The 27,387-nt window shown below is 37.6% G+C and overlaps 1 protein-coding gene and 1 long non-coding RNA gene across 9 annotated transcripts in view; one reads left to right on the top strand and one right to left on the bottom strand.

Moving 5' to 3' along the window:
- The window catches only part of LOC139968794 (disks large homolog 5-like), a 70,984-nt gene extending 47,161 nt beyond the window's left edge, over nucleotides 1–23,823 (top strand). For 3 of the 6 annotated variants that reach the window (XM_071973185.1, XM_071973184.1, XM_071973188.1), the window contains 18 exons: nucleotides 1,414–1,516; nucleotides 1,995–2,162; nucleotides 3,606–5,409; nucleotides 6,426–6,552; nucleotides 7,100–7,259; nucleotides 8,782–8,884; nucleotides 10,045–10,213; nucleotides 10,520–10,700; nucleotides 11,287–11,389; nucleotides 11,784–12,000; nucleotides 12,825–13,018; nucleotides 13,375–13,410; nucleotides 14,112–14,210; nucleotides 14,688–14,815; nucleotides 15,337–15,449; nucleotides 15,963–16,072; nucleotides 17,421–17,468; nucleotides 21,907–23,823. In XM_071973185.1, the coding sequence (XP_071829286.1) occupies nucleotides 1,414–1,516; nucleotides 1,995–2,162; nucleotides 3,606–5,409; nucleotides 6,426–6,552; nucleotides 7,100–7,259; nucleotides 8,782–8,884; nucleotides 10,045–10,213; nucleotides 10,520–10,700; nucleotides 11,287–11,389; nucleotides 11,784–12,000; nucleotides 12,825–13,018; nucleotides 13,375–13,410; nucleotides 14,112–14,210; nucleotides 14,688–14,815; nucleotides 15,337–15,449; nucleotides 15,963–16,072; nucleotides 17,421–17,468; nucleotides 21,907–22,013 (3,970 nt within the window). In that variant the 3' untranslated portion in view covers nucleotides 22,014–23,823. The remainder of the gene's footprint in view (nucleotides 1–1,413; nucleotides 1,517–1,994; nucleotides 2,163–3,605; nucleotides 5,410–6,425; nucleotides 6,553–7,099; nucleotides 7,260–8,781; nucleotides 8,885–10,044; nucleotides 10,214–10,519; nucleotides 10,701–11,286; nucleotides 11,390–11,783; nucleotides 12,001–12,824; nucleotides 13,019–13,374; nucleotides 13,411–14,111; nucleotides 14,211–14,687; nucleotides 14,816–15,336; nucleotides 15,450–15,962; nucleotides 16,073–17,420; nucleotides 17,469–21,906) is intronic. The other 3 variants (XM_071973187.1, XM_071973189.1, XM_071973186.1) reach the window with 2 other exon arrangements.
- Nucleotides 23,824–25,434: 1,611 nt separating this feature from the next.
- On the bottom strand, nucleotides 25,435–27,387 carry LOC139968795 (uncharacterized). Of its 3 annotated transcripts, none has more exons than XR_011793536.1 (2): nucleotides 25,714–27,387; nucleotides 25,435–25,672 (listed from the first exon to the last, which is right to left on the bottom strand). It is a non-coding gene; the product is annotated as an uncharacterized lncRNA (long non-coding RNA). The 3 variants fall into 3 exon arrangements; XR_011793538.1 differs by having other exon boundaries at nucleotides 25,435–25,631; XR_011793537.1 differs by having other exon boundaries at nucleotides 25,755–27,387.

Genomic DNA, 27,387 nt, shown 5'->3' with positions numbered 1-27,387 from the left:
AGGTGATTCTATCATAACGGTGTATTAATGGACACAAGATAGAGTAGTGTCAGAAGAGGTGCACTGCTTTCTAGTAGCGATGATAAATGTATCAGCAGAGGTGCACTGCTTTCTAGTAGGGATGATAAACGTATCAGGAGAGGTGTACTGCTTTCTAGTAGGGATGATTAATGTTGAAATAGAGGTGCACTGCTTTCTAGTAGGGATGATTAACGTTGAAATAGAGGTGCACTGCTTTCTAGTAGGGATGATAAACGTTGAAGTAGAGGTGTACTGCTTGCTAGTAGTGATGATAAACGTTGAAGGAGAGGTGTATTGCTTTCTAGTAACTATGATAAATGTATCACCAGAGGTGCACTGCTTTCTAGTAGTGATGATAAATATATCAGGAGAGGTGTACTGCTTGCTATTAGCAATGATAAAGGTTTAAGCTGAGTGTACTGCTTACTAGCAGCGATGATAAACGTATTAGGAGAGGTGTACTGCTTGCTAGTAGTGATGATAAACGTTGAAGGAGAGGTGTATTGCTTTCTAGTAGCGATGATAAACGTTGAAGGAGAGGTGTACTGCCTTCATTTAGCAAAGATAAACGTTGAAGGAGAGGTGAACTGCTTTCTAGTAGCAATGATAAACATTTAAGGAGAAGTGTACTGCTTTCTAGTAGTCAATTTAAACATTTAAGGAGAGGTGCACTGCTTTCTAGTAGCGATGATAAACGTTTAAAGGGAGGTGCACTGCTTTCTAGTAGGGATGATAAACGTTGAAGGAGAGGTGTATTGCTTTCTAGTGGCGATGATAAGCGTTGAAGGAGAGGTGTACTGCCTTCATTTAGCGATGATAAACGTTGAAGGAGAGGTGAACTGCTTTCTAGTAGCAATGATAAACATTTAAGGAGAAGTGTACTGCTTTCTAGTAGTCAATTTAAACATTTAAGGAGAGGTGCACTGCTTTCTAGTAGCGATGATAAACGTTTAAAGGGAGGTGCACTGCTTTCTAGTAGGGATGATAAACGTTGAAGGAGAGGTGTATTGCTTTCTAGTGGCGATGATAAGCGTTGAAGGAGTATATATCAATTTGGACACATATCTGTTTCAGGATGGCCTCATTCATGGTTCATGGTCAAGTGGGTGATCCACTAGGTGGGGGGCATGTGGCTTGGGGGGGGGAGGGGAAGGGAACACATTATTTGATGCTAAATATGTGACTTTTCACACAAGTATAGATCATTTAGTTTGCAGAAAAGTTTTTAAGCTGCATACTTTGATATTTACTCCATTAGTGTCACTGATACCATTTATATCATGCGTCCCGCACAGGAAGCAGTCACTGTTTTGGAAATGTGACAGTTTTGTATAAGGTTTTCTGTGAAGAAAATGTCATCAAATACTCTGTGATTTTCTTTTTCTGATTCAGAGTCAATGACTGTCTGTTTCGGGTGAATGATATTGATCTGAGCAGTGCAAACAGACAAGGTGTTCTACAAGCCTTCACTAGTATTCATGGGATCTTGCACTTGGTGAGAATAGTCCTTTGTTCACCCGCTTTTAATATAAACTTATCTTGAAACTTATGCTAAAAGAAATTGCTTTTGAAATTGGTATGTTTTCAATTTGACCTTTAAAAGTTTGTTGCCTTTCTGTTTCTTTTCATTTAGTGGTGAGAGTGGTTTGTAAGTAATTTTGCTGATAATCATCATCCCATCTTGGAAAAAGGCATTACCCCACAAGATATGTAGAGACTGATGAGTTAGTTTTAAATAATGCAGATTTTGGTGTATAAGGTCGAGGGCAAAGGTAAATTGAGATCAATTAACTTTGGTTATGGAGGAGATGAGATATAAGTACACTCCATGGATTTGTCTTCTTGTTTATCTTGTATCATCAATGTCACAGTAACTTTCTAAATGTTTACATTCAGTCTGTGCACAGCTCCATTGCCATAACATGAGGTTTACATAGAAATAACACGAGTGACTTTTACTTCACTGGTAACAGGTGGTGAAACGGAGACGTGCCCACGCCTGCAAGCTGGTACCTCTCACTCTAGACATTTCCAGAGGAAACCCTTTGGTCTTGGAAAATGGAGTCTTTGTCAGCAGGCTCTCATCTGGCAGTCAGTCTTTACGTGAGCTTGGAATTGTTCCCGGGGATAGGATAGTGATGGTGATTATCTGATTTACTTTTGGCTTTCAAATTTGTGAGCTATGTTCACCATGCAACTTCCCTTAACTATCAAACATGCTTGGACATGTACAATATGGCTAACATTGTTACATGAATAATATCATGATCTGGGGACACTTGTTTCTTTTCTAGTTGAGTCAAGTTATGAAATACAACAAACTATATACTTAGTTAACACACATTGGTGGTGACACATCAGCAAAGTAGAAATGTAAGTAATTAAAGAACTTTGACCAAATGGTGTGGCTTGTCTTTTTCCATGTTGCGCCTTGAGCACCCTGTAGGGTGGATATGTGCGCAGTATAAATCTCTGTTATTATTATTATTATTGTCTCTTAAAGCTTTCAGAAAGTGATCGCAAATGAAAATTGCGAACCCATACTATTTTTTAGCTTCTTTGCAAAATGTAGCCTTGTGAAACATTGATCAACTGGATCTATTTTGATCAGCTTCAATCTAATTTGATCCAAAGTTGGTTTCCAATCATCTTTTGCTAGTGGTGTAATTGAAACTGACAGAATAGGAAGTCAAAGGTAGCTTTCAGCAACCAAAATGTAGAATGATTCAAACCTGCACCTCTCTTAGAGGCTTGTTCACATTCAATAGGGCAGAGGTCATCTTGTGTGTGTTACAGGGAAAACATGACATTGGTTGTAGTACATGGCAATTTCTCTCAAGAAGTCATTGCACCATCTATTTAACAGACCTGAGAAGGTCAAGGGTTATCACAGTGTATGAAAATATTGCCCTTTTAAGAGGTTAAAGTACGATGGCTCTGTCAGTCACAACTGTTAGAAGTGTTTTTATTTATTTCTTGCTGCATATGGTCAAGGTTGTTGTCACAGTGTATGATATTTCCATTGTCCATCAATAATAGATGGTTTGGAAATTCTTCCTTGCTGGTTATTGGACAGTTTGATCTCGTTTGGAGCAATGTGAAAGTGGATAATGAGGCTAAGGCTTGGCACTGTTAGCCCCAAATCTTCAAAAATGTCTCTCTTCCAAAGGAATGGCATAAGTTGCCGACAACCTTTCATAATTTGTTAGATGACTAAGTTTTAAGAGCAAACAACAGTATCTCAAAGTGGGTTATCCTTTACACACAGACAACATGGAATGGTTGTAAGTGTGTGAACCATTAGCCATGGTGGATGATGGTACAAGTAACTTTGTAAAAGCTCAAAACATGGAATTCAATGGTCCTTTGATCTCAGGGAAATAGAAGCAATCTGTGGAATCCTTGCAAGAATGATATCTTCAAAAGGAAACCTCGTGCTTATCAGATTCCTAAAGGTTGCATATATTTATATGAACATCATCAAAACCAAGAATCATTCCTGCATTTCTGGTTACACTATACATTGGCTAGTAGTATATGGTATTGTGTTCTCCATTAACATGACCTCCTGTTATCTGTCTTAGGTGAATAATACACCAATGGAGAACAAACCTGTCCATGAAGTTGAATCTCTGCTAGAAGCCTGCCAGAATCCAGTCAGTGTTACAGTCATGCGTTTGTCTGTAGCGTCCACGACGTCAACCATTCCCTCCAGTGCGAGCCCTACAGTCGAGTCTTTCCGCAGTCAAGATGAATCTTCGTACCAGTCCAGCTTGTCTGCCCTTGTGTCTGCAGGAGAACAGAGCGACATCAGCAGCCGTGAGGAGAACATTCAAAAGGAGATGAGTGTGCAGACCGAATCCATTCCCGAGAAGATACACAAGGTATCCAGGGAGGCCAGCTTCCGTAGTGTCCACAGCAGGGAAGATAGCCGGGAGAGCAACGCTACGCAAGGAACTCTTAAAGCAGGAGATTGGGAAGAAATTAAGATGAGTCAACAGTATGGAAGTCAAAAGGGGCCAGTAGATGATCACCCCTCTTGGGATGAGAGAAACGAATTCAGTTCCATGTCCGATTCGGGAAACGGAGATAAATTTTCAAATGTTCAAGAGAAGTCCTTCAGTGGTATTTCATCTCATAAAAAGAACCAGTTGTCAGTGGACGAGTCAATAAACGAGAGAGCGAAGAGAGCTAACCAACTGAAACATGCACGAGATTTACAAGAGTCATCATCTTCATCGACCAGTCATGACACTAAATGGCATCATAGGAGGGATTTTAGCTTCTCGGGATTCTCGCCCGACTACTCGAAAACGTCCAAACGGAAAAGTTCAAAGAAAGACAGTCTGGAGAAAATTGATTACAATTCTACTTGGCCAAAATCGAGAGGACCACCAGATATGCTGACTTCTCCAAAAGTGAAGAAGAATAGAGATACCCACATTCACGTCATGAATCCAAGAATTTACATGGACCCTCGTCAGGAGGTCTCGGTTCCCCCGACCCCTCCCAGTAGAAAGTCTTCGTATCATGCCCCTTCAAAGCATCACCATTCATCATCGGGATCTTCTATTCATTCGGAATCAAGGCGTTCCACCTCCTCACAGCATTCCAGCGGTGGGATGCTCTCGACACAGACAAAGGTCACCCCTGTCGCTGCTGTCAGAAATGGACCTAACAATGGCTGGTCAAACCAGAATGCAGTTTATCACCATGGTAACAATGGGGCTGCCATTGCCACGTCGAGTAAAGTGGTTCCGACAAGGAAGTGGAGGGGCCCAGGTTCGCCCGTAAATTCACCGACATCACCAAAAAGACCAATTTCAATGCCCTCACCCATTGACCCAAATTACCAATTTGCGAAAACTTTGCCGAAGAAGACAAGCTATCGGGACAGGCGCTCTGAACAACTTTCATATGGTTCTCCAGGGTCTTACTATCGGCCCACTTCGTTACATTTTCCAAGCAATTCAAATCCGGTTTCAACAGATTATGTTGATCTCTTCTCTCCAAACGGACCCCCGTCTGCCCCTGTGCAGACTCATTTTGTGCGTGACAAGCATAAAATCCCCTCTTTTGTGGTGTTAAGTAGGTCGATGAATTCTACCTCTGCTATTGCAGGCAATACCCACAGTGGCTATAACACCATGCCTTATTCACCATCCAGAGGCAGTAGACAAGGTAAGATGAACTCCATCTCATCTCTGCCTGATCCCAGGAGACCTTCCCACCAAAGTGACTCCTCAGGGGACTTTGTCAAAAGAGACTCTTACAGCAGCTTGCCACAAGCAAGAGATTCTGATTGTGGCTCCATATCATTCCCTTCAAATAAACCCAGAAGAATACACATTCCAAGCTACTCAACTTCCAGCAACTCTCTGGAAATTGGTAAGTGGAAGACTACTTTTATTGCATCTGATCATTGTCTCAGAGTTTTAAGCCTTTAGGGTCAAGCTATTATGTTATATGTTAAATGTGAACATTATGCATCTTCTCTGTTACATCCTATATCATGTAAGTATACACTTAGCTTATATTAAGGATCATCTTCCAAATAAGTTGAAATTTTTACTCCACCATGATTTTGCTATAGATTTTTTGGAGCAAAATTCCCTTTTACTGTTTCTAAAGGAACATGAGTCCTGAAGGATCTGATAGAATAAAAAACAGAAGAAACTAAATTCACATTGCACACAGACGTCCAAACTAATACAGTAAACTACAGAGACCAGATCCATTCTGTGGGAAACGGTTGTTTATTATAGTTAGGTGTTATGCAGTGGTTTGAGAATCATTGATGAGAACCTGTGGTTTGGTTGGTTGGTTGCCAGTTGATTAGATTATACGTATTGAAAGCCCTTGAAATGTTTGTTTGGGTGAGACTATCTGAGAGATAGCTTATCATAAAACTAGAACATATCAAAACACATACACTCCTACGCATATACTTGGATTTAATTACACTTAGCCTCATGAGTAATGAAACCAACTGATATGTTCCTATAGTTGTTTGTGTATTGGACTGACGATACATTAGAAGGCTTTTTGAATCTGTTAATATGTAAGTATTTAACTACTCTTAAGGTACCTTTATATATATATATATATATATATATATATATATATATATATATATATATATATATATATATATAGATATATATATATATATATATATATATATATATATATATATATATATATATATATATATATATATATATATATATATATAGATATATATATATATATTTATATATATCAATTACCCTTACAGAAGTTGCATTGATTTCATGAACAAACTTAATGATATTTTTTTTTTATATTAAGTATCCACAGACTCATTTCTCACTAAGCTCTGGGTTTCTCTTAACTTATATGTTGATGATACTCTTCTCTCCTAGCAGCCTCCTCTTATACTTCAGGGCGTAGTAGTCCTACATCACCTAGCATTCCTGAGATCCCTAGTGACTCGAGCCATAATGGCAATGTACCTGAAACAGGCGTGGTGGTTACCACACAGGGACCAGGGTGAGTTCATTTTACATTTCATGTTTACAAGTGAACTTTTGCTTTCCCTCGAAGTGGAATTTTATTAGTAAGGGAAGTATGGGAAGAAATTTGAAATGAAATATTGAGAGCAGCAAAAGTGCATATCGCTTTGATGCAAATCAACACGGCTGTTAACGATTATGTTTTTGCTCTGGAAGTAATTTTGCAGACGAGAAGTCATCACTGTCGATAAGAGGTGAAAAGACTCTCCTAAACCGCTCTCTCCGATCCTCAAATCAGCTACTGCTCCATGTTTCTAAGTGGAAGCGCAAATCATTTGGTCAAAGATCGTTCTCTAATTCTGCTCCTACTCTTTGGAACTCACTTCCATTGCACATCAAGTCGGCACCCAACCTTAATATTTTCAAAAACAGACTCAAAACTTATCTATTTTTGACTGCCTTCCCTGAGCACTAGCGCCACTGAGCATTGGTTTTCCTCTGGATATTGGCGCTATATAAATTTACATTTATTATGATTATTATTATTATTAAACCTTGGCGTTTGTTTGCTTCTGCTTCTTTAGACGTCAAGATGATGTTCGATGTATTGAAATACAGAAAAGCAACGAACAGTTAGGCTTTGCCATCACAGAGGGTGCCAAGGAAGGGATCTTCGTGAGGTCTGTCACCCCCAATAGCTTGGCAGATGAAGGAAAGATGCGTTATGGCGATCAGATTCTAGAGGTAAACCTTCAATCCGGGCTTTTCCCCAGTAGGCTTTTTAGTTGAACTTATATACTTCATTACCTATATCACATAACCTAGTCTAATCTAGTCAAAGTGTTTATGTTTTCATATGTAAAGTTACGCTTCTAAAGATCTTCAACATCCTTGTTATGACATTTAATGGAGCAAGCTGACAGGATATTTAGTTTGTGCCCCGAGTAAATCTGTAAGGCAAGAGACAGTGCAACCATCTACTTTAAAGTGTATTCTGCTTAAAGTGTTACATATCACTTTAACAACTTTAGAGTGTATAAGTGCATGTTGCATCTCATAGGTAGCTCTGTGACATGGTTCACAGTGTCAACATAAACTGCCTACCTATGCAAAGGGCAAATGTGAAGAAGAAATATGTATGTATTATCTCACAGTTCGGGAAAGAAAATCTAAACAAAGAAACTTCAACTTCTAGGGTGATATTTGAAGTTCATATCTCTATGTCACCAAACCTGAGACAGGCAACATTAAGTGCTAAGTACCCAGCTACCTGGGGACCCAGCTATCTGGGGACCCAGCTACCTGGGGACCCAGCTATCTGGGGACCCAGCTACCTGGGGACCCATCTACCTGGGGATCCATCTACCTGGGGACCCATCTACCTGGGGACCCAGCTACCTGGGGTCCCAACTACCTGGGGACTCAGCTACCTGGGGACCCAGCTACCTGGGAACCCAGCTACCTGGGGACCCAGCTACCTGGGGACCAGCTACCTGGGGAACCAGCTACCTGGGGACCCATCTACCTGGGGAACCATCTACCTGGGGAACCAGCTACCTGGGGACCCAACTACCTGGGGACCCATCAACCTGGGGATCCAGCTACCTGGGGACCAATCTACCTGGGGATCCAGCTACCTGGGGTCCCAGATACCTGGGGACTCAGCTACCTGGGGACCCATCTACCTGGGGATCCAGCTACCTGGGGTCCCAGATACCTGGGGATCCAGCTACCTGGGGACCAATCTACCTTGGGATCCAGCTACCTGGGTCCCAGATACCTGGGGACTCAGCTACTTGGGGACCCAGCTACCTGGGGACCCAGCTACCTGGGGACCCAGCTACCTGGAGACCCAGCTACTTGGGGACCTAGCTACTTGGGGACCCAGCTACTTGGGGACCCAGCTACCTGGGGACCCAGCTTGTGGCAAGGTAAATTAGGAGAAACAATATGACAGATCTAACACCTCCAAAATGACCCTTAGATCATTGTTTTAACTTTGAGCAACATTTCCTTGACATATTTCCCACATTTCTATCAATCTTTATTAATCAGGTGATTTCATATCAGCTTATAAGGCAAATAATTACAAAGCCCACTGGCTTTCTGGTCGATGATCTTAAATCTCTATATCACCAAACTTGTGGAAAATGTGTATTCTTGATGCTGCAAAGTGGTTACCTATTTAGGGTAACAATAAGTTGACAATATTAAAACATGCCTATGAATGCATTCTATATATCTGTCTCTGTATTTTCTATTCTAGTTCAATGGTGTCAACTTTCGACAGGCCAACAAAGCTCAGGCAGCCAGTATCATGAGCAGACATTGGAATAAAGTTAATATTTTAGTGCAATACAACCCTGGAAGTGAGTATCTATTGATGATGATTATTCATTCATATGCTGTTGGATTCACCCTTATAAACTTCATCACCTAGCTTTGAAATCCAGAATCTTCCTCTTCTCTCAAGATCTGTGAGTTTGCTCTCAATCAGAGAAATGGCTTGAATGGTCTTATAAAAAAAGAGAGAAAGATGTTGAAAAATGATTTGCTCATGGTACTTTATATCTTTTAAATATTTTTTAGTCTCAAGTACACAACTTCTGTGTATTAGTTGTTTGTTTGATAAGTGCTCTGTGGATGGAATGTAAGTTTGTTCCTAAGAGAAAAGTGTGTTTGTTAAGTGTGTTAGAATGTTACTCTTCTTCCTGTAACTCTGTCTTGGTCTGTCACTCTCCTTGCTAATCCCTCCTTTCTTTCAGTCACTCTCCTTGCTAATCCCTCCCTTCTTCCAGTCACTCTCTTTGCCAATCCCTCCATTCTGCCAGTCACTCTCTTTGCCAATCCCTCCATTCTTCCAGTCACTCTCTTTCCCAATCCCTCCATTCTTCCAGTCACTCTCTTTGCCAATCCCTCCATTCTTCCAGTCACTCTCTTTGCCAATCCCTCCCTTCTTCCAGTCACTCTCTTTCCCAATCTCTCCCTTCTTCCAGTCACTCTCTTTGCCAATCCCTCCATTCTGCCAGTCACTCTCTTTGCCAATCCCTCCCTTCTTCCAGTCACTCTCTTTCCCAATCCCTCCCTTCTTCCAGTCACTCTCTTTGCCAATCCCTCCATTCTGCCAGTCACTCTCTTTGCCAATCCCTCCCTTCTTCCAGTCACTCTCTTTCCCAATCCCTCCATTCTTCCAGTCACTCTCTTTCCCAATCCCTCCATTCTTCCAGTCACTCTCTTTGCTAATCCCTCCCTTCTTCCAGTCACTCTCTTTCCCAATCCCTCCATTCTTTCAGTCACTCTCCTTGCTAATCCCTCCCTTCTTCCAGTCACTCTCTTTGCTAATCCCTACCTTCTTCCAGTCACTGTCTTTGCTAATCCCTCAATTCTTCCAGTCACTGTATTTGCTAATCCTTCCATTCTTTCAGTCACTCTCCTTTCTAATCCCTCCACTCTTCTAGTCACTCTCTTTGCCAGTCCCTTGCTTTTCACACACATGTTACTTATTCTGTGCTATCTGTCTTTCTTTCAGAAATGAATGACCAAAATGACAGTCTTGATAGCATCAGCCATGCCTCGACCCCAAGTTTTGGAATGACACCTAACTCCCCCATGACCTCAACAAATAGACCCCAGTCAGACCTAATCTCTATGGATGGTACTATCACCCCTCCAACACCCAGGGCTAGCAGGATATATGAGTAAGTAATCCAAAATTGGATTTGTGATTTGGTAAGCTGCAATGACTAAAGACTTGACATTTTACAACTAATAAAAGACTACCACAACTGAAATCAAGGTGGAATGCAGGAAACCAGGGATAATGCAAATGTAGACCTAAAATTAAGTACATCGATACCAGTACTAGTGAAAATGTTGTTATTCCACTTGATTGTCATGCAGTCTTAATAGATGCTCTGAATGTAGGGAACATTGTACTTATTGCTATGAATGAGTTTACAGATAAATATATCTACCAAATCATTTCACATTTCTCTCTCGACAAGGAATTTGCCAAATGTTGATCTCTTGGCGGAAGAAGTTCGCCGTATTTATTTGAAGAATATAAATTCCAGTCTGGGTGTCATGATATCAGGAGGGAATGCAGTGGGGATTTTTGTGTCTGACATCTTGCCAGACAGTGTGGCCAAACATAATGGTCTTCGAGTTGGGGATCAAATACTGGAAGTAAGTGATATATATATATTCTAACTGTATTGATTCCCAAAATAATGTCTAATTAAACTTTACTATTTGAATTTATTGTCGCATTTCAGCTTACATGACTGAGTAAACATTTGCCACTTATTTTGAAACATTTAAACATGACATTGAATTTCCAAGTTTCCTTTCACAGGTGGCATTCTGTATTGGTTTTCATAGCTTGAACCATTTTGTATCAGCAAAGTGCATCAAAATATTCGGAATTAAACCCTTAAAGGGTAACATGAAAGTTAATTTTATAGAATTTGCAATGAAACGAAGAAATCGTGACTAAAACTAGGCTCATTAACGTGTGGTCGATCACGAATCACATCTGTTTCAAACGTGACAGAAATACCCAGAGCCCTGGACACTGATTGGTCAAATGGAACATGTTAAATGTTACTGCATCTTAATCTAGTTAGCGAATGTTCGGAACATACTGTGGACGGAAGACCTCATGCCTTATGACTACAGTGTAGGTCTAGTCTATCATTTATTGTATCTACATGCCTTGCATTACCTGTTAACTGTAATTTGTTATCATTTACTCCATTTTCTCTCTCATTAGTATAATGGTGTCAACCTCAAGGCAGCAACTGCTGAGCAGGCTACAGTTGAGCTCCAGAAACAAGTTGAAGACATTCGGCTAATTGTGCAATATAATATAACCAGTAAGTGTTGGTATCACTAAGTTAATCACTCTTGTTTGCTGTTACGGTTATGGAATTATATGATGCTGCTATTGTAGTTTTGTACTCACCACATGAACAGGAGTTCATTATGTGTTGGCACCCAGCTGCTATTGTTTTAAGGACCCTCCTCCCGATTATCACTATCTAGTACATGACACACTTCTGAGGGCAGACTGGTTAGTATTTGAGTCAGTTGTTGTGATTTCAGAGTACTTTCTAGCCCAGTAGATCAGTTGGAATCTTACACCCCTTTGCACCCCTTACACCCTGCTTTTCAACCTGTCGTACTGACATGTAACATGTGCAGTCTTTGATACTGATTGGATACTTTGTAGCATTCACCATTAAATATGTATGTATATAATTCCTGTAGAATACAGCCGTGTGCAGGGCCTCTATGGAGATGCAGTGTATGTTCGCTGTCTGGTGGACTTTGTTGGAAAGGATGATGAACAACTGAGCTTTAACAGAGATGATATTCTGTTCATTAACAACACCATGCATCATCACAAACTGGGTACTTGGGATGCCCAATGTGTCAATGAACATGGCAAGACTAACAGGGGAGGACTTATTCCAAGCAAAACAAGGTATAAACATATACAGGATGCCACTGTTGCTATAAAATAATTAATATATTTATACTAAAATGCTTACGATATGTGTAGTTCTACTGGTCCTATACCATAGTCCATATATACTAAGACTCTGATGTTATGGTTACAGTATTACTGTTCCTATACCATGGTTCATAATTATACTAACACCCTGATGATATGGTTGAGGTACTACTGTTACTGAACCATGGTTCATATATAATAAGACTATGATATGGTTACAATACCACTGTTACTAAACAGTGGTTCATATATACTAACACTCTGATGATATGGTTGAGGTACTACTGTTACTGAACCATGGTTCATATATAATAAGACTATGATATGGTTACAATACCACTGTTACTAAACAGTGGTTCATATATACTAACACTCTGATGATATGGTTGCGGTACTACTTTAACCATACCATGGTTCATATATACAAAACAAAGACTCTGATATGGGTGCTGTATTACTGTTCACTAACCAATGGTTCATAACACTCAGACCTAGATATGGTTGTGGTACTACTGTTATGAAGCCGTGGTTTATATATAGTAAGACTGATGATATGGTTGTGGTACTACTTTACTTTATCTTTGTTCATATATAGTAAGATTCTGATATGGTCGCACTTCTTCTGTTCCTATACCATGGTTCATTTATGCCAAGATGGATGATATGGTTGTGGTACTGCTGTTTTTGTTATTGGTTCATTCCTAAAAACCATAAAATATTTTTGATGGCAGTAAATGGCAAACGAAACCATCAGCTTTCACTTTCTCATGACCTTCTCATGACCTTTGTTACAGCCTGTCCAGAGAGTTACATCTCAGACAATCAGCCAGCGAAGAGAAACTTGAAGAAGGGTTTCGTAGTTCAAAGAAGACCGCCCTTAGCAACAGAAGAAGCAGTTTCTTTAGAAGAAAGAAGCCCCATAGGAGTAATTCTAGAGAAAGTCGGGACTTTAGCGAAGGTTCTATTTCTGATGTAGCCATTCATGATGGTGAGAACTTAATTATTCCAAAAATTCAACTTTATGAACAGTTACATTTAAATATTTTGCCATATTATAGCAATTAAGTCCCCTTTTTGAGAAAGACTTTAATACTTTATACATGACATGTCACAGAAGCAAATGCCATCAGGATGCTTAGATCATGTCCAAAATAAATTTTCCTTTAAGCTTTCCTTTTATAACCATAAATAGCTTGAAGTTAGCTTATGTGTTTATAGCCATATATAGTTTAAAGTTAGATTGTCTGTTTAAAGCCATTAATAGTTTTATTGGATTTGGCCAAAACAAGCATCATCATAAACTTTTAACTTATTGTTTTAAATGCATTTTTTGTTTCATTACAGAGATTCCAACTTACCAAAGAGTTGACAGATTGGACAGTAAGGAACCTTAGATTGCTTTGGTTGCCAACTCATCAACAGACACTTGATTGTATAATGTAGTTGGTTGCACTTCCACCTCCCAGCAGACACTCACTCAATTAACAATCGCAATATTCTATGTAAATGCTGTAGAGTGTATCTTCACATTCACTTTGGTGCAATGAAATGATATCTAAACCTCATTACTTTGATAGCAATTACTTCTGCACAGATTAAAAGCAGACTAGTACTATGTACATCTAGTATGATAGTATTGTAAGCCTAAGCTCAGTGTTTTGTAAAGTAAAATATGATGCATTGTGTCCACCATATAGTGATATGTTAAGTAATCATGTGCCAGTTACAAGCTTTCATATTCCAATGTTGGCAACTGGTGAATATTTGTTTGTTTCAAATAAACTCAAACATTTCCATGCTGTTCCATTAGTAACAGACAATCCTTGTTAGTTTCAAGTCAGCATTTACTACAACGTAACTTATATGCGCCATTTGATAGCATTACAAACTGACCTTTGAATTTGGAATAGAACATAGTTCCAAAGCTAACATATGGTTTAGATTGAGTGTCTTAGTATTATTGAGTGTATTGAGGTTGCAATGTTATTATTATTAAATATCCTCATGATAAACTTGACAAGGAAACACTTAGTCTGCTGGCTTCCTGGGTAAGTTATATCAACTCTTTTTTCTGTCTTCAGTGCGTATCAAGCGTCCTGTAGTACTGCTTGGGCCTCACAGTGACAAAGTGGCCTCGAAGTTAGTAGAGGAGTCTCCAGACAAGTTCAAGCAAGTTCCAGGTAAAGTACTCACAGCAACACTTGGAAAGGTCAGAAGGTCAATGAAACAGCAGAATTCACACACATGGAGGTGGTGAACATGGAAAACAAAATGATATTTATCATCATATCAATAAGTTGAAAAGATGAAGGAGTTATTTGCCCAAATCTTGTCAGTTCCACACCTAACCAGATTTAGGAATGTGTGTTTTCATTCTGTGCAAAACTCTATTCAGCATTTGTTCTCCAGCCTAGAAAATATTTAGCAACATTCATGTAGTTGCTGATATTCTCAAAATTGCTCTCGATAGGAATATATGCTGGAATTGTGTTGGTTGCCTAGTCTTTATCTGCTGTTTATCGTTAAGACAACCCAGGCTTTTTAAACTTTTTTTGTGATACTATTACACTAAACTATTCGTTTATTTGAGATATCACCATGTACAAACACTTCGACCTTGCATTACAACAGTTTTCTTTTTCATCATCTATATTTAGAGAGTAAGCGTGCTTCAGTCCAAGATTTGGATATGGACATGGCTGGAAATATATTTCTGGACTGTCAGCAACCAGAAGGTTTCTATGAATGCATTCCAACCCAGCCCATTAAGGACATATGTAAAGGGGTTAGTAGTCATCATCATCATCTTGAATTAAATACATGAAAGTGAATTTAATTTACAAACTGAAAGGGGTCACCTCAGATGTTTGGTTCCCCATGGTGTCTGATCCTTGTAGGGCTCAATGAGTAGTTGACAATTGTTGACTGAGGCAGCTATGTGGATGGCACTAAGATGTGTTAGTACAGTTGCTGGTTAGTGTCTTTTTACTTCCAGGACAGCCATTTTGTTTCCACAGTTATAATAAAACAGGGCAGCCACTTTGTTTTAGTTTAGGTAGTGTGTCCCATCTTGACAAATGAGAAAGAATTTCAGGTTGCTTCAAAAACAAGATAAGATTCATTTTGCCGATATGCTCTTCATCGATGTTATATCTGTATTTATTCAAAAAGGTTCCTAGTGGTTGATTTTTAAGACAATAATGTGACATGTTGTGATTTTATTGACACATTGTAATAAATTTAATTTTCTTGATTGTAAGAAGTGGATTAATTGCATGTTTCTGTTTTCACTATTTTGCTTACCAGGGTTCTCACTGTATTTTGGACGGTGTTTCACCAGCCATCTGCAAGCGGTTAAACGATGCCAGTCTCTTTCCCATCATTGTTTTCATCAAGTTTAAAAGTTCTAAACAAATCAGGTAAAATTTAAAAGCTCCCAGCAATAACATCATTGTCCTATGGCAGTTTATTTAAATACTTGATAATATTATAGAGATGAAGCAGAATTTTTTTTTTCTTCTTTTTACTTCAATTATTATATATGGACTTGCATTTAACGACATTGCTCTTGGGAGTCTGTTAGGCTCAGCAGTACAAATTTGTGGTTGTATTGCAGATTTATATCAGCAGATGTATTTTCTAGCATGTATGGGAGTTTATGAATTAACTTGTTTCTGTTCCAGATAGACGGTAGAGGTAGTTATCTGATGTTACAAAACCAAAATTTGCAGACGGTGTTCTTTTTTAAGCTAATCTCACCCTTCATTTGTTATGCAAGTCAAGGGACCCATTATTATCTCTGATTTCAGTCATGCTGTGGCCTTGCTTTTACATTTTTATTTGTGTCAAATGATTATCTTGTCTTGAAAATCAGCCATCTAAATGAATCAGCAGTCGCTATATTTATTTGAATCTTCCTGGTTTTATTTCAGAGAACAAAAGGACCCACATTTCTTGCGAGAAAAAGTCAACAGCAAGCAAGCAAAGGATATGTTTGAAAGAGCACAACAAGTAGAGCAAGAATTCCGCAGTGTCTTTACAGGTAAGCTACTGGGTTTGTGACAAACCTGTCCTGTGGTGCTGTTGTGACTCCATGGTATCAGGTGCTATGGTGTTAGATATAGTTAATTTTGCTTCCTGATTATCCTGTATTATGTGGTGCATTGGTGTCAGGTGCATCCTATGTCATTCTGTGAATTTATCATACAAGGTGGCGGGTGATATTTGATCCAGTGATGTAATATAGTCAGTTAGGATTCATTGGTGTCAGGTGTATCCTATGTTGTTCTGTGATTTTATCATACAAGGTGGCGGGTGATATTTGATCCAGGGATGTAATATAGTCAGTTAGGATTCATTGGTGTCAGGTGTATCCTATGTTGTTCTGTGATATTATCATACAAGGTGGCGGGTGATATTTGATCCAGTGATGTTATATAGTCAGTTTTAGGATTCATTGGTGTAAGGTGGTGCTGTATTATAGTATTGTTTTGATGTTACCAATGCTTTCATATTGTGCATATAATCCCTTGGGTTCTGTATGATAGTGATATATACAAACAAAACGTGGCACAAATTTCTGGAGGATTTGGGTTTGACTAGTTTCCCTCTACTTATAGGTTTTGCCAAATTGTGTTTTCCTAGTTATTGATTACTCTTACAAGTTGAATGACAGCTGTTGTTGTATCTAAAGGAGGCTAGATAAAGGTCTATCTGATATGCAGGTGTGTTACATGAGCAGAAAATGGGCTTTACTTCCAAAAGTAACTGTCGTAAGACATATGTGAATGTAAGACATGAACCAACGAGCTATGTTTTTGGTGGTTCATTGTCTTTGTGTTGTGGTATTATGTTGCAATCACAATCAGTTTCTTTTCCTGTGATCATTTCAGAGGATTGCAGTCTCTGCTGCTCTAAGTATTTCATGTTAGGAGCTAATATAGTGTACACCAATTGCATGTATGTTTTGTACAACAGAAATGCAAAACAGATGTAATAATGCAGCTGTACTCAGTTGCAGCGGTACTGAGTTGGGATGTTTTGGACAACCAGTTTTGCGGTTTGGACAATCTGAATTTTAATACAAGTTAACAGGCCAACAAATTGGAATGTTGGAAAGGGGGGGGGGGGGGAGGTACACAAATATTGAAAAATATGTGATAATTAGGGAATACCTGAATGTAAAGGAACATATGAAATTAGGGGTGTGCATGAACAAAGTAGGGCTTTAAGTTCCCAAGATAATCAATGTCCCAGTAATCACTGCTATTCTTGCAAAGAAATGTCTAGAGTACCTAGACTTCCTTCCAGTATCCTGGTTTGCATTCTGTTTTATCCATAATAGCTTTTACTGGGTGAATATTCATTTGATTATTTATTTGAAACAACAGGATTATCAGCAGATTGTTTAGTCCATGTTGAAGCAGTCGTACATAAAGGTGAGAATGTTTCCATGGTTACATCACTGTCTGCATTTTGTACACATCAAAGCAAACCATACTTTGTTGTTGCTAGCAAGTTCTTGTGTGCTGTGTTGAGAACTATGATAAATCTTATATGCTTTGCTGAGTTAATGAATGCTGGTGACAGTTTATTACAATAATCCATTAAGGGGTTTGTTTCCTATTCCCTGACGTACTGTAATAGGAGTAAATACTCATAATAAAGATATGTAAACATAACATTTGAGTGAACAAAAATATTAGTAAGGTTAGCAATTCTTTGAAATGCAACTATTCAACTTGAATTTTTTTACTTGTCAGAGAAAAGTCTCTTGCAGCCATTTGTTTTATTCAATCTTCATGGAAACTAAAAGGAATGATATTTGGGATTTTTGATATTAAAAAAATGAACACATTTTGAGTAAAGTTTAGTTTGATACAATTTTTTGCTCTTTAATATTCCTGAACCAAAAAAAACTGATGTGATTACAGCACTCTGCCTTAAAGGAGTACTCAAGATAGACTACTATTTATATAGACATTGATTCTGAAAACTACAAATTTGGAGGGTAAACCTCCTCTCAAAAAATTCTGTTTGTTTGACATATCTGTTTAGGGTTTATTTATTTGACTTTCCATATTGTTGTGTGCCACCTCTTAGCATGCTTTGGTCTAAGATGCAGTGCAGAGATTTAAAGAGGACTGCTTGTTTGCTTGATACTCACAAAGAAGATACACATAAGGATAGCAGCTTCCAGATCAATTTGTATCACTGATATTGTTTGCTGTGTTGTCTTTAATAATTCAATATACAGTAGGTGTGGTGCACAATATCAAAGTCAGGTAATGAACCATTACCTGAAGGTATTGCCTGAGGCACAACGAAACACTTTCACAGAATCCTTTCACTTTCTGTTAGCAGTTAAACAACACATTATTGAAAACAGTATACTGTGTAACTTTACACTATATATTGGTGTGCAGTGGTACTATTGAATATTCCTATTGAAAATTGTGTCAGGTAATCAGTTAGCCCTTTTGCTATCTGGTTGTAAAATGTGCAAACCATTTAACCAAACAGGATGCTGAATTTATGTCAAAATATGACATTTCTGTGAATCATGGATCACATTGGATTAAATGCTAAACATAAAAACAAGCGAAAAACTTTCAAGCACATCCAGTGGTAAGAATAAATAAACTACTGGTTAATTAACAGGAAAACCTGAGTGTTTGGATAGTGAAAATATTAAAGACCCCAAATAGGTAAATTTGGTACCGATTAGGGTGTTTGTCACACAAGGCCTGGAGTAAGTGACTCATCAAGGAGTTTACAGTGTTTCATAACAATCTCACATCAATGATAACCAGGCAAACTCTATGGCATGATATATATCATATTTAAATTGCATTTTGTGGGTACTACAGTATATATATATTTTTTTTTTGATGTCAGGTAAGAGGTGTGACATTCTAAATGACATTGTATAGTGTGCTTTTAATGTATATAGAACTTTCTGGCTAGATCACTTAATCTTGAACAAATGATTACAGTGAGCTTTTTAGTTTTTATTTCATTTCTTTCTTCTCTCTTTATCTGATCTAGAGTTTGTATAAACCATGCAATATCAAAACAAAAATGGCAACAACAGAAAATCCTCATTACCATGATCAAATCATTTTCAAATATATCAATTTTGTTTCACATGTGGATTTACATCTATGATTTAGTTATAATTTGATACAGAATAATTTTCTTTTTCATCTGTATATTTTCATTGCCATTATTAACACACTGGTTATTGGATACACTGCTTTATGGATATGGGTAATTTATGGATCTCAAGAACCACCCAATTATCCCTATATCTGCTCGCAAATGTCTGTTAGGAATGTTCATGTTTGTGAGGGATATATGCAAAGGAAGTACAATCTTTTCTTCAGGGAACTGCATTTTTCTTTTGGATGTTTTCTCACAATTATGTATAATTGAGATAATAAGATGCAAGAACACATCATTTTATGCATAATCAATGCTTGTTGTTATTGTGCATATTCCAGTGCTAGTTTGATTGTACACTAATATGAATGAAACTCTTTGTCTATAAATGCAGATAAAAGGAAGTGTCACTGATTAATAGTGGTCATCAGAGTATAATGTAGTGTGGTCTTCATCCAGCTTATTGAATTTAGCTCAAATTGTGATTACAAAATTATTGTATGGATGGGATTGTTGGGTTTCTTTAAGGTACTATTTGAAATAGATCAAATAATTTCTTAAAGCAGTTGATGTTTATGGATAGGATACTGTGTTCTTGTAACAGGCTGTATACAGTATATCTTGTAGTAACTCTAGTATGTAATTATAGCTGAGTAGTTCATAGAAGATATACCCTTTGAAACAAAACATCTGGATTTTGTAAAGTGAGTTAATATCTCACAGTCCGTAGAATGTTTTGTTCAATTTGGGAGGTACCTGTTTACCTTACATAGTATACTGATACCTCATTCTTGGAGTCAACCTTTAAACTACAGATGGACTTTATCAGTTTGAGAACTTCTAACAGTGAATAGGTGCCTCAGTCTGGGGGAGTTGATCCTTGTACAATAAAATTTGTGAGGCATTCTGGGAGTTAACCTCACATTTATACAGTCAGGTCATTCCAAGAGGTGACCTTGTAAATGAACTGAAATTTCAAGGATTGTAGCGAACATCTCCTGCTGGTTCCATACTCATCTCCTCTGAGCATATTGTATCTTCTTGAGTATTTAATTCGCAGCGTATCACCACATGCTCATGGTTGTGTAACTACTCACATGCATCATGCAACTCAATATTAATGCTTTAGTTTACTCATTACTTTGCAAGGTTGAATGGGAAGCTAACATGTTAAGTTACTACTGTTCTTTCCTTTCATTTGCATTCACAATTCACAATCTCTTTTTGTAGAAAGTTAAGCATGTCTTACAATAATTGGGAAACTGTTAGAGATAGTTAATAAGATTGAGAAATAATCTGGGGTGCTCTGTGAACCAACAGTGAAATTGGCTTTGTCTTCTTGTTAAAATTGAAATGATTGTATTAACTTTGGACAACTTTAGTAGCCCATGCTGTTCTAATGTTGGACATGTTTGATAGTTACTCCCTCAGATTGGAATACTGAGAACAAATTTGTATGAAAATAGTATGAAAATAGAGAAAAAGAAGGCAACAGAACCAGCTATTAACCTAGCAGATGGACCAATGTGATTTGCTCCCCTTTAATGTATGCAGATGTAAATCTACCTATTTGAATTGGAGACTATGAATGAGTAACAAGACAATGAAAAGACAGCTGTTTGATTAGAAAAGAGACATGCCAATAACATCATCTAGAGGTAGGGAGTATAACATATCTAGTATCGTAAAGCAACATGCTGTCCAATGTGGGTAAAGTGTTATAGAAGTGCAAAGATACTTTTTAAGAAGTTACCCAAGAAAGAACCTGGGCACGAAAAAAACCCCAAACAATGGAACGACTGATCTGTTCTCAACCTCAGTGCAAAGATGCATAGCAGTTGTTGTGCACAGGGACCATAGTGTCTTATAAGTGACAAAGTTAAGAGCCTTCAAAAAGTCCACACAAAATTGAAACACTAAATTATTCCCTGACAGGTGGATGAAACATTCCTTAACATAGGCAGATTTTCATCTACTGTGCAACCCATAGTCTAATGAGAGCCTTGTATCCCATCCCTTAATACAAATGCAGAGATCCAATGCTGTTGTTAAACCTGTACACCAAAGAGAACCTTGTATTCCATTCCTTAACATAGGCAGATGTTCAGCTACTGTGCAACCCATAGTCTAATGGGAGCCTTGTATCCCATTCTTTAATCCAAAGGCAGAGATCTAATGCTGTTGTTAAAACCTGTAGACCAGAGAGAACCTTGTATTCCATTCCTTAACATAGGCAGATGTTTAGCTACTGAGCAACCCATAGTCTAATGAGAGCCTTGTATCCCATTCCTTAATACAAAGGCAGAGATCCAATGCTGCTGTTAAAACTTGTAGACCAGAGATAACCTCGTATTCCATTCAATAACAGAGGCAGGATATTCAGCTACTGTGCAACCCATAGTCTAATGAGAGCCTGGTATCCCATTCCTTAATACAAAGGCAGAGATCCAATGCTGCTGTTAAACCTGTAGACCACAGATAACCTTGTATTCCATTCATTAACAAAGACAGATTTATAAAACCACTGCCATTTCTAGGCGAAAGCTCTATTAGGGAAAGGGTTTTATTATGTTATTTTTCCTACTGTTTATATTGATACTGAACTGTTACAGATACTAATAGATCACCAATGAATTTCATAGTGAAATTGTTATCATTTTCAGATAAAATGAGACATTCAGAATGGATTGGTTTTTCTCTTTTTGTTGTTGTCAGATACCATTGTAGGTGGTAACCTTGCAGCCATGTGTACCCGGGTAAAGGAGGTCATAGACAGGGAACAGAAGAAAGTCATGTGGGTGCCGTCCAGTCTGTCACTATAGAGATATCACATATCAGTAAAGACCAACACCCTAGGAGCAACATGGAGGGAACAGGTACCAAGTAGTAGCTACAAACATTCATGAAACTTGAAATGATCTAGACATTTCTCTCGGCCATTTACAGTCATCAAGAGGAAACCCTTGTACTGAGTGACACAAGATATTAGCCAATTTGTTCATGCTTTGTTTGCAGCAAGAAGTCTGAAATAGGACTGAAAGGAAGCATCTACTGTTGTAGTACCATTTCTTAAATTTCAGCTTTGTTCTGAAATACAGATGACATATTGCTGAGAAACATAACAGCTCAGAATAAAATTATGTTGAATCCCTATGATGGAAAAAGATCATTCGTGTAAAATATTTCATACATGTGTGATTAAGTAGAAAGCTTAAGTTGTGCATGATAACATATCATAAAATGAAATGACTTTATGCTGTAGACTTATGGCAATGGTCGTAAACTGTTATACCTCTCATCTGAACTGCTCATCTTAAAACGCAGCAGTAAGTTAACCTCACAAGTGTCTACGTTCATAATGCAATGCTCAGTCAGTTAAATAAATATCAAAAGCTAACTTATGCTTTGACACAAGTGATGTTTCCCCTGAGTCAGGTTATTCAAAGTGTTATATTTATAGGAAATGTTCATACATCCATATTGAGCCATCAGTTTGTATTTTGTTGAAGAGTTTTGTACCATCAATAGTAAACAAAGGGAAACTGGGTGATACAGTTACTGCTGATGCTGGTATAGGCAGTTGTTCTATTTACAATCTTTCATGGACTTTGAATATCTCTAGACGAATATCAAGGTAATATAAGTTCAGTGTGTTAACAGACTGCAGATATCAGGTTGGCTGATCTATGTCTATGTTAGTTTTATTCAGAAAAAATACTGCAGTATATTGCAATGTTAGTTGCTATCAAGATTCCAGATATGAAGAGCGCAATTAAAGTGATGATGATCCTCATTCATGTTTGCTTCATTTTAATTTATATTTCCTAAGTTTGATAATAGATCTCATACATCAGTGTTCAGTTCTATGTATTTATTAAGTACAGTATAAAATAACGGTGTGAAAACTTTTATTCCTATATAAGTGGATGTAATTCATTTTTTGCATAATTGTGTTACTTGTTAATTACTATCAATTAAATGGAGCAGGAAAAGCAGGGTTTAGTAGAAATCATTCTCAAATTATTTTCAGTAGTTTTATATACTGCTGACATTTTGTAATTACACTTGTTTCAATCATGTGTTGCACATTTTCATATTGTAAAGATAACTCTTTTCTGTTATTTTTTAATGGTTTTTTTTAATGGTTCACAAATGTTTGTCGATCAAACCGTCTACAAAAAAGAAACTTTGTTGTGTTTGACAATTTTCCCTTTCCTGCAGTGGTTTTCAGTGTGATTATAAACAGAAGCTAATTTTAGGTGAGAGGTGCTCAGTGGGTTCATATCTCTTGGTTATATCACTTTTAATACATAGAAATGGTTTTTACATATGGGCCAGGATGGAGGGATTGTTACTGTCTTTGAAATAATTAAGATCATTTCATACTTAAAACTGCCAGATTGAATTCAGTCTCAGTACCTAATAACTATGGCTTTATGCTTTCAACATTTTTCAATTTTATTTTGTTTTTGATTATTATTAACCTGCATTGCAGCAAGAATTCAAGCAAATACTTTCATTGGATTTCCGCCTAAGGTAAATATCGCATTGGTGCAATCAGGCAGCTGGGAGCCTATTTTACCCATTTGTGTATGATGATGAGACAGAGTTTACCTAAAACACATGCTTTGATTTCAAGCACCGATATTCGCATAAAATAAAATTAATTTCTGTCAATTAAGATGTATTATCACAGATTTAAGGAGGTCTTGCCTAGTGACAATTTTCAGTCAAGCTTTTTAAAAATAAAGTATTCTCTTTCTAGAATTAGTAGTACGTGTGTGCCCATCAACGAATTTAGTTTAATTTAGTATTTAGTGTTTTCCATTGACTTTTAAGCCATTGAGACTTGAATATTACAATATTTCACAGTCATCTCCCTGATTTCATACAAAAAAAATATTATATTTGTTTGAAATAACATGGTTTTAATTCAAACATAAGGGCAGTTTCTTGTGGGTGCAAAATAACAGGGTTTAGCATTCATTATCTGTGTACAGCATAACAAGATCATTGAAATAGTTGTACTGAGAATTCACTGCTTTGTATTCTTGTAATTGATAGTTTTCAGCAACTATGTATTTCTAAAAAATTTAATTTATCAACATTGGTAGTACCTCAGATTTATTTAAACATTTTTCTATTCTGAAGATATTTTCTTAAATTGTATGTTTTTGCCCTTATTTCTTCGAAAAATCATGTTTGAGTAATTTCATATATGAAGAGCAGTTTGCATTCCTGGATTGTTGAGTCCTATTAATTAATAAGGATGACAGGGAGGAATATTTATGTGAGGGTACTTGATGCCATGTATTTTATTATTAATTCCAGCTTCTCTACAGACAAGATCATTTCACTGTTATTGAATAATTATCAAAATAACGTTGTTACAGAAATTAGTCATGATAACAAATCAAAGCTACACATTTAGAGGGATGGGACTATTTAGCTATAAAGGGGATTTAAATTGCTTTTCATGAAGGTGATGGCAAGGTAACTTCAAGAATAAATAATACAGTGTTATTGCAGCTGTTAATGTGGCCTTTTACAATGTGCTTTCTAAGGAATTCAAACATTTTAAGCCTTCTGGTACTTCATCGTAACTTTGTGAACATTTTAATAGTAAAACAATCGTTACGATGAAAGTGACATCCAGTGAGTATTGAATGATTGTCTTCAAAATTTTGTTTCTGATATTATAATTATTATTATTGAAAATGTAAGAATACCTGTATAGATAGCCAAACAATGGAGCAAAATGAGAAATTAATTTGGTTCTGAGGTACAATTATAGCTATTTGAGTTCTTGTGGTTCATTGGTTCACCTGGTATGAAGTAGAAGAGTTCTGGTGGCTCATTGGTTCACCTGGTATGAAGTAGAGGAGTTCTGGTGGTTCATTGGTTCACCTGGTATGAAGTAGAAGAGTTCTGGAGGCTCATTAGTTCACCTGGTATGAAGTAGAAGAGTTCTGGTGGCTCATTGGTTCACCTGGTACAAAGTAGAGGAGTTCTGGTGGCTCATTGGTTCACCTGGTGTGAAGTAGAAGAGTTCTGGTGGTTCATTGGTTCACCTGGTATGAAGTAGAAGAGTTCTGGAGGCTCATTAGTTCACCTGGTATGAAGTAGAAGAGTTCTGGTGGCTCATTGGTTCACCTGGTACAAAGTAGAAGAGTTCTGGTGGCTCATTGGTTCACCTGGTACAAAGTAGAGGAGTTCTGGTGGCTCATTGGTTCACCTGGTGTGAAGTAGAAGAGTTCTGGTGGCTCATTGGTTCACCTGGTATGAAGTAGAAGAGTTCTGGTGGTTCATTGGTTCACCTGGTATGAAGTAGAAGAGTTCTGGTGGCTCATTGGTTCACCTGGTATGAAGTAGAGGAGTTCTGGTGGTTCATTGGTTCACCTGGTATGAAGTAGAGGAGTTCTGGTGGCTCATTGGTTCACCTGGTATGAAGTAGAGGAGTTCTGGTGGTTCATTGGTTCACCTGGTATGAAGTAGAGGAGTTCTGGTGGTTCATTGGTTCACCTGGTATGAAGTAGAAGAGTTCTGGTGGTTCATTGGTTCACCTGGTATGAAGTAGAAGAGTTCTGGTGGCTCATTGGTTCACCTGGTATGAAGTAGAGGAGTTCTGGTGGCTCATTGGTTCACCTGGTATGAAGTAGAGGAGTTCTGGTGGCTCATTGGTTCACCTGGTATGAAGTAGAAGTTTGACTGTACCATGACATTTTGTTCTTTTTCCCCATTGCAATGAGAAATAACTTGCATAGAGCATTGCAAAATGAATAGTGTACCATCATCCGTCTGGAAACTGCTGTGAGTTGAGAGATTGTGGCAGGATTTAAAGCAGAGATTGTGAAGCAGGATGTTGTAAGAATGCCTCAAGGTTTTACCTAGTGTTAACAAACTTGGTGATATAGGTCATCACTTTATATTCTTACAAAGATTAATAGAACATTCATAGGATACTCCACTCAAAGGAATATTTGATGGCATCGAACCAATAGCTTCACTACGATAGCTTCTAATACATGTTATGTTCACCCATTTGTACTGCAGAATGGGTGAGATGTGGGCGCGGAAGGACCCTTACACTGCCATATTGCTTAACTGAATCTAAAAGAGGGGTCGACAGGGTGTTGTCTTATAAAGACTGGAAATGCTGGGGAGCAATTGAATAAAAAGTTGTTGCCCAGTGTTCCCTTCAACATTAAAAGAGGATCTGATTCAAAGATGCAATTTGAGAATTGGTCTCCAGGACTACGAGGGTGAGTCTGTGCATAGCGTCAGTCAACACATTCTGTGGGGTTGTGCAGTGCCAAACCCTAGGTCTGACTTGGGCTTTGGTTGTATTTTACGTTCACCCAATGGTGCCGTTGCGGTTTCAGCATCAAACAGGAAAAATTCCTGCAGAAAATCAGAGCAGAGATTACACAGCTATGCACAGAAATATTTGGATGAACATAGTATTTAGCTACATGGAATTATTTTGTTTAGTTGTAAACCGAACATAAACTTGAACATTAGGAAATTTACTAGTTCGCCAGCATTTTTCTCCAGAAATTTGTTTATGCCTTCAATGGAGTCTTTAAGAGTGGCTTTGAAAAGATGCAGCATATCTAAGGATAATCATTTGGTGATCATGCAAATTGAAAATAAAATTTGAATATCAATGACAAAAATGATGAATAGTTGACACTATTACTCATGCGTAAATCTAGACAAATATGTCACTGGAGTACTTCACTACAGAGTCATGTGTATAACAAGATGTTTGTGATACCTAAGATGATGGTTGCTATGTTTAGTTGTGAATCATTTTCAAATACAGATTTCTCCTGGTTGGTAGATAAATTTGATATGTATAGCAACGTTTATGTTACTCCATTGAAATTTGCTACGTTTTTTTTGTTTTTGGTGTGCATTTAATAGATTTTAATTTTATTCTTCTATTATTTTTAACTCGCAAGATTTCTTTTCCATACATTTGTCTTAATTATCATTCTATAGAACAGTGAAGAAATAAAACAATAATAATAAATAATAATATTTTAGATTTGGCATATTAAGCTTGCTACAATTCACCTTTGGCCAAACATATGAGATCAAAATACAGTAGATACTACTAGCAACATAACTATTTGTCTCAATCGTTTTTCTGTTGAACCTATAGTGTGTTATCAAACTTTGGCAACCTAATAA

The sequence above is a fragment of the Apostichopus japonicus genome, chromosome 6 (genome assembly GCF_037975245.1).
Source record: "Apostichopus japonicus isolate 1M-3 chromosome 6, ASM3797524v1, whole genome shotgun sequence".
Classification (NCBI taxonomy): domain Eukaryota; kingdom Metazoa; phylum Echinodermata; class Holothuroidea; order Aspidochirotida; family Stichopodidae; genus Apostichopus; species Apostichopus japonicus.
This window is presented reverse-complemented; position numbering and strand designations above follow the sequence as displayed.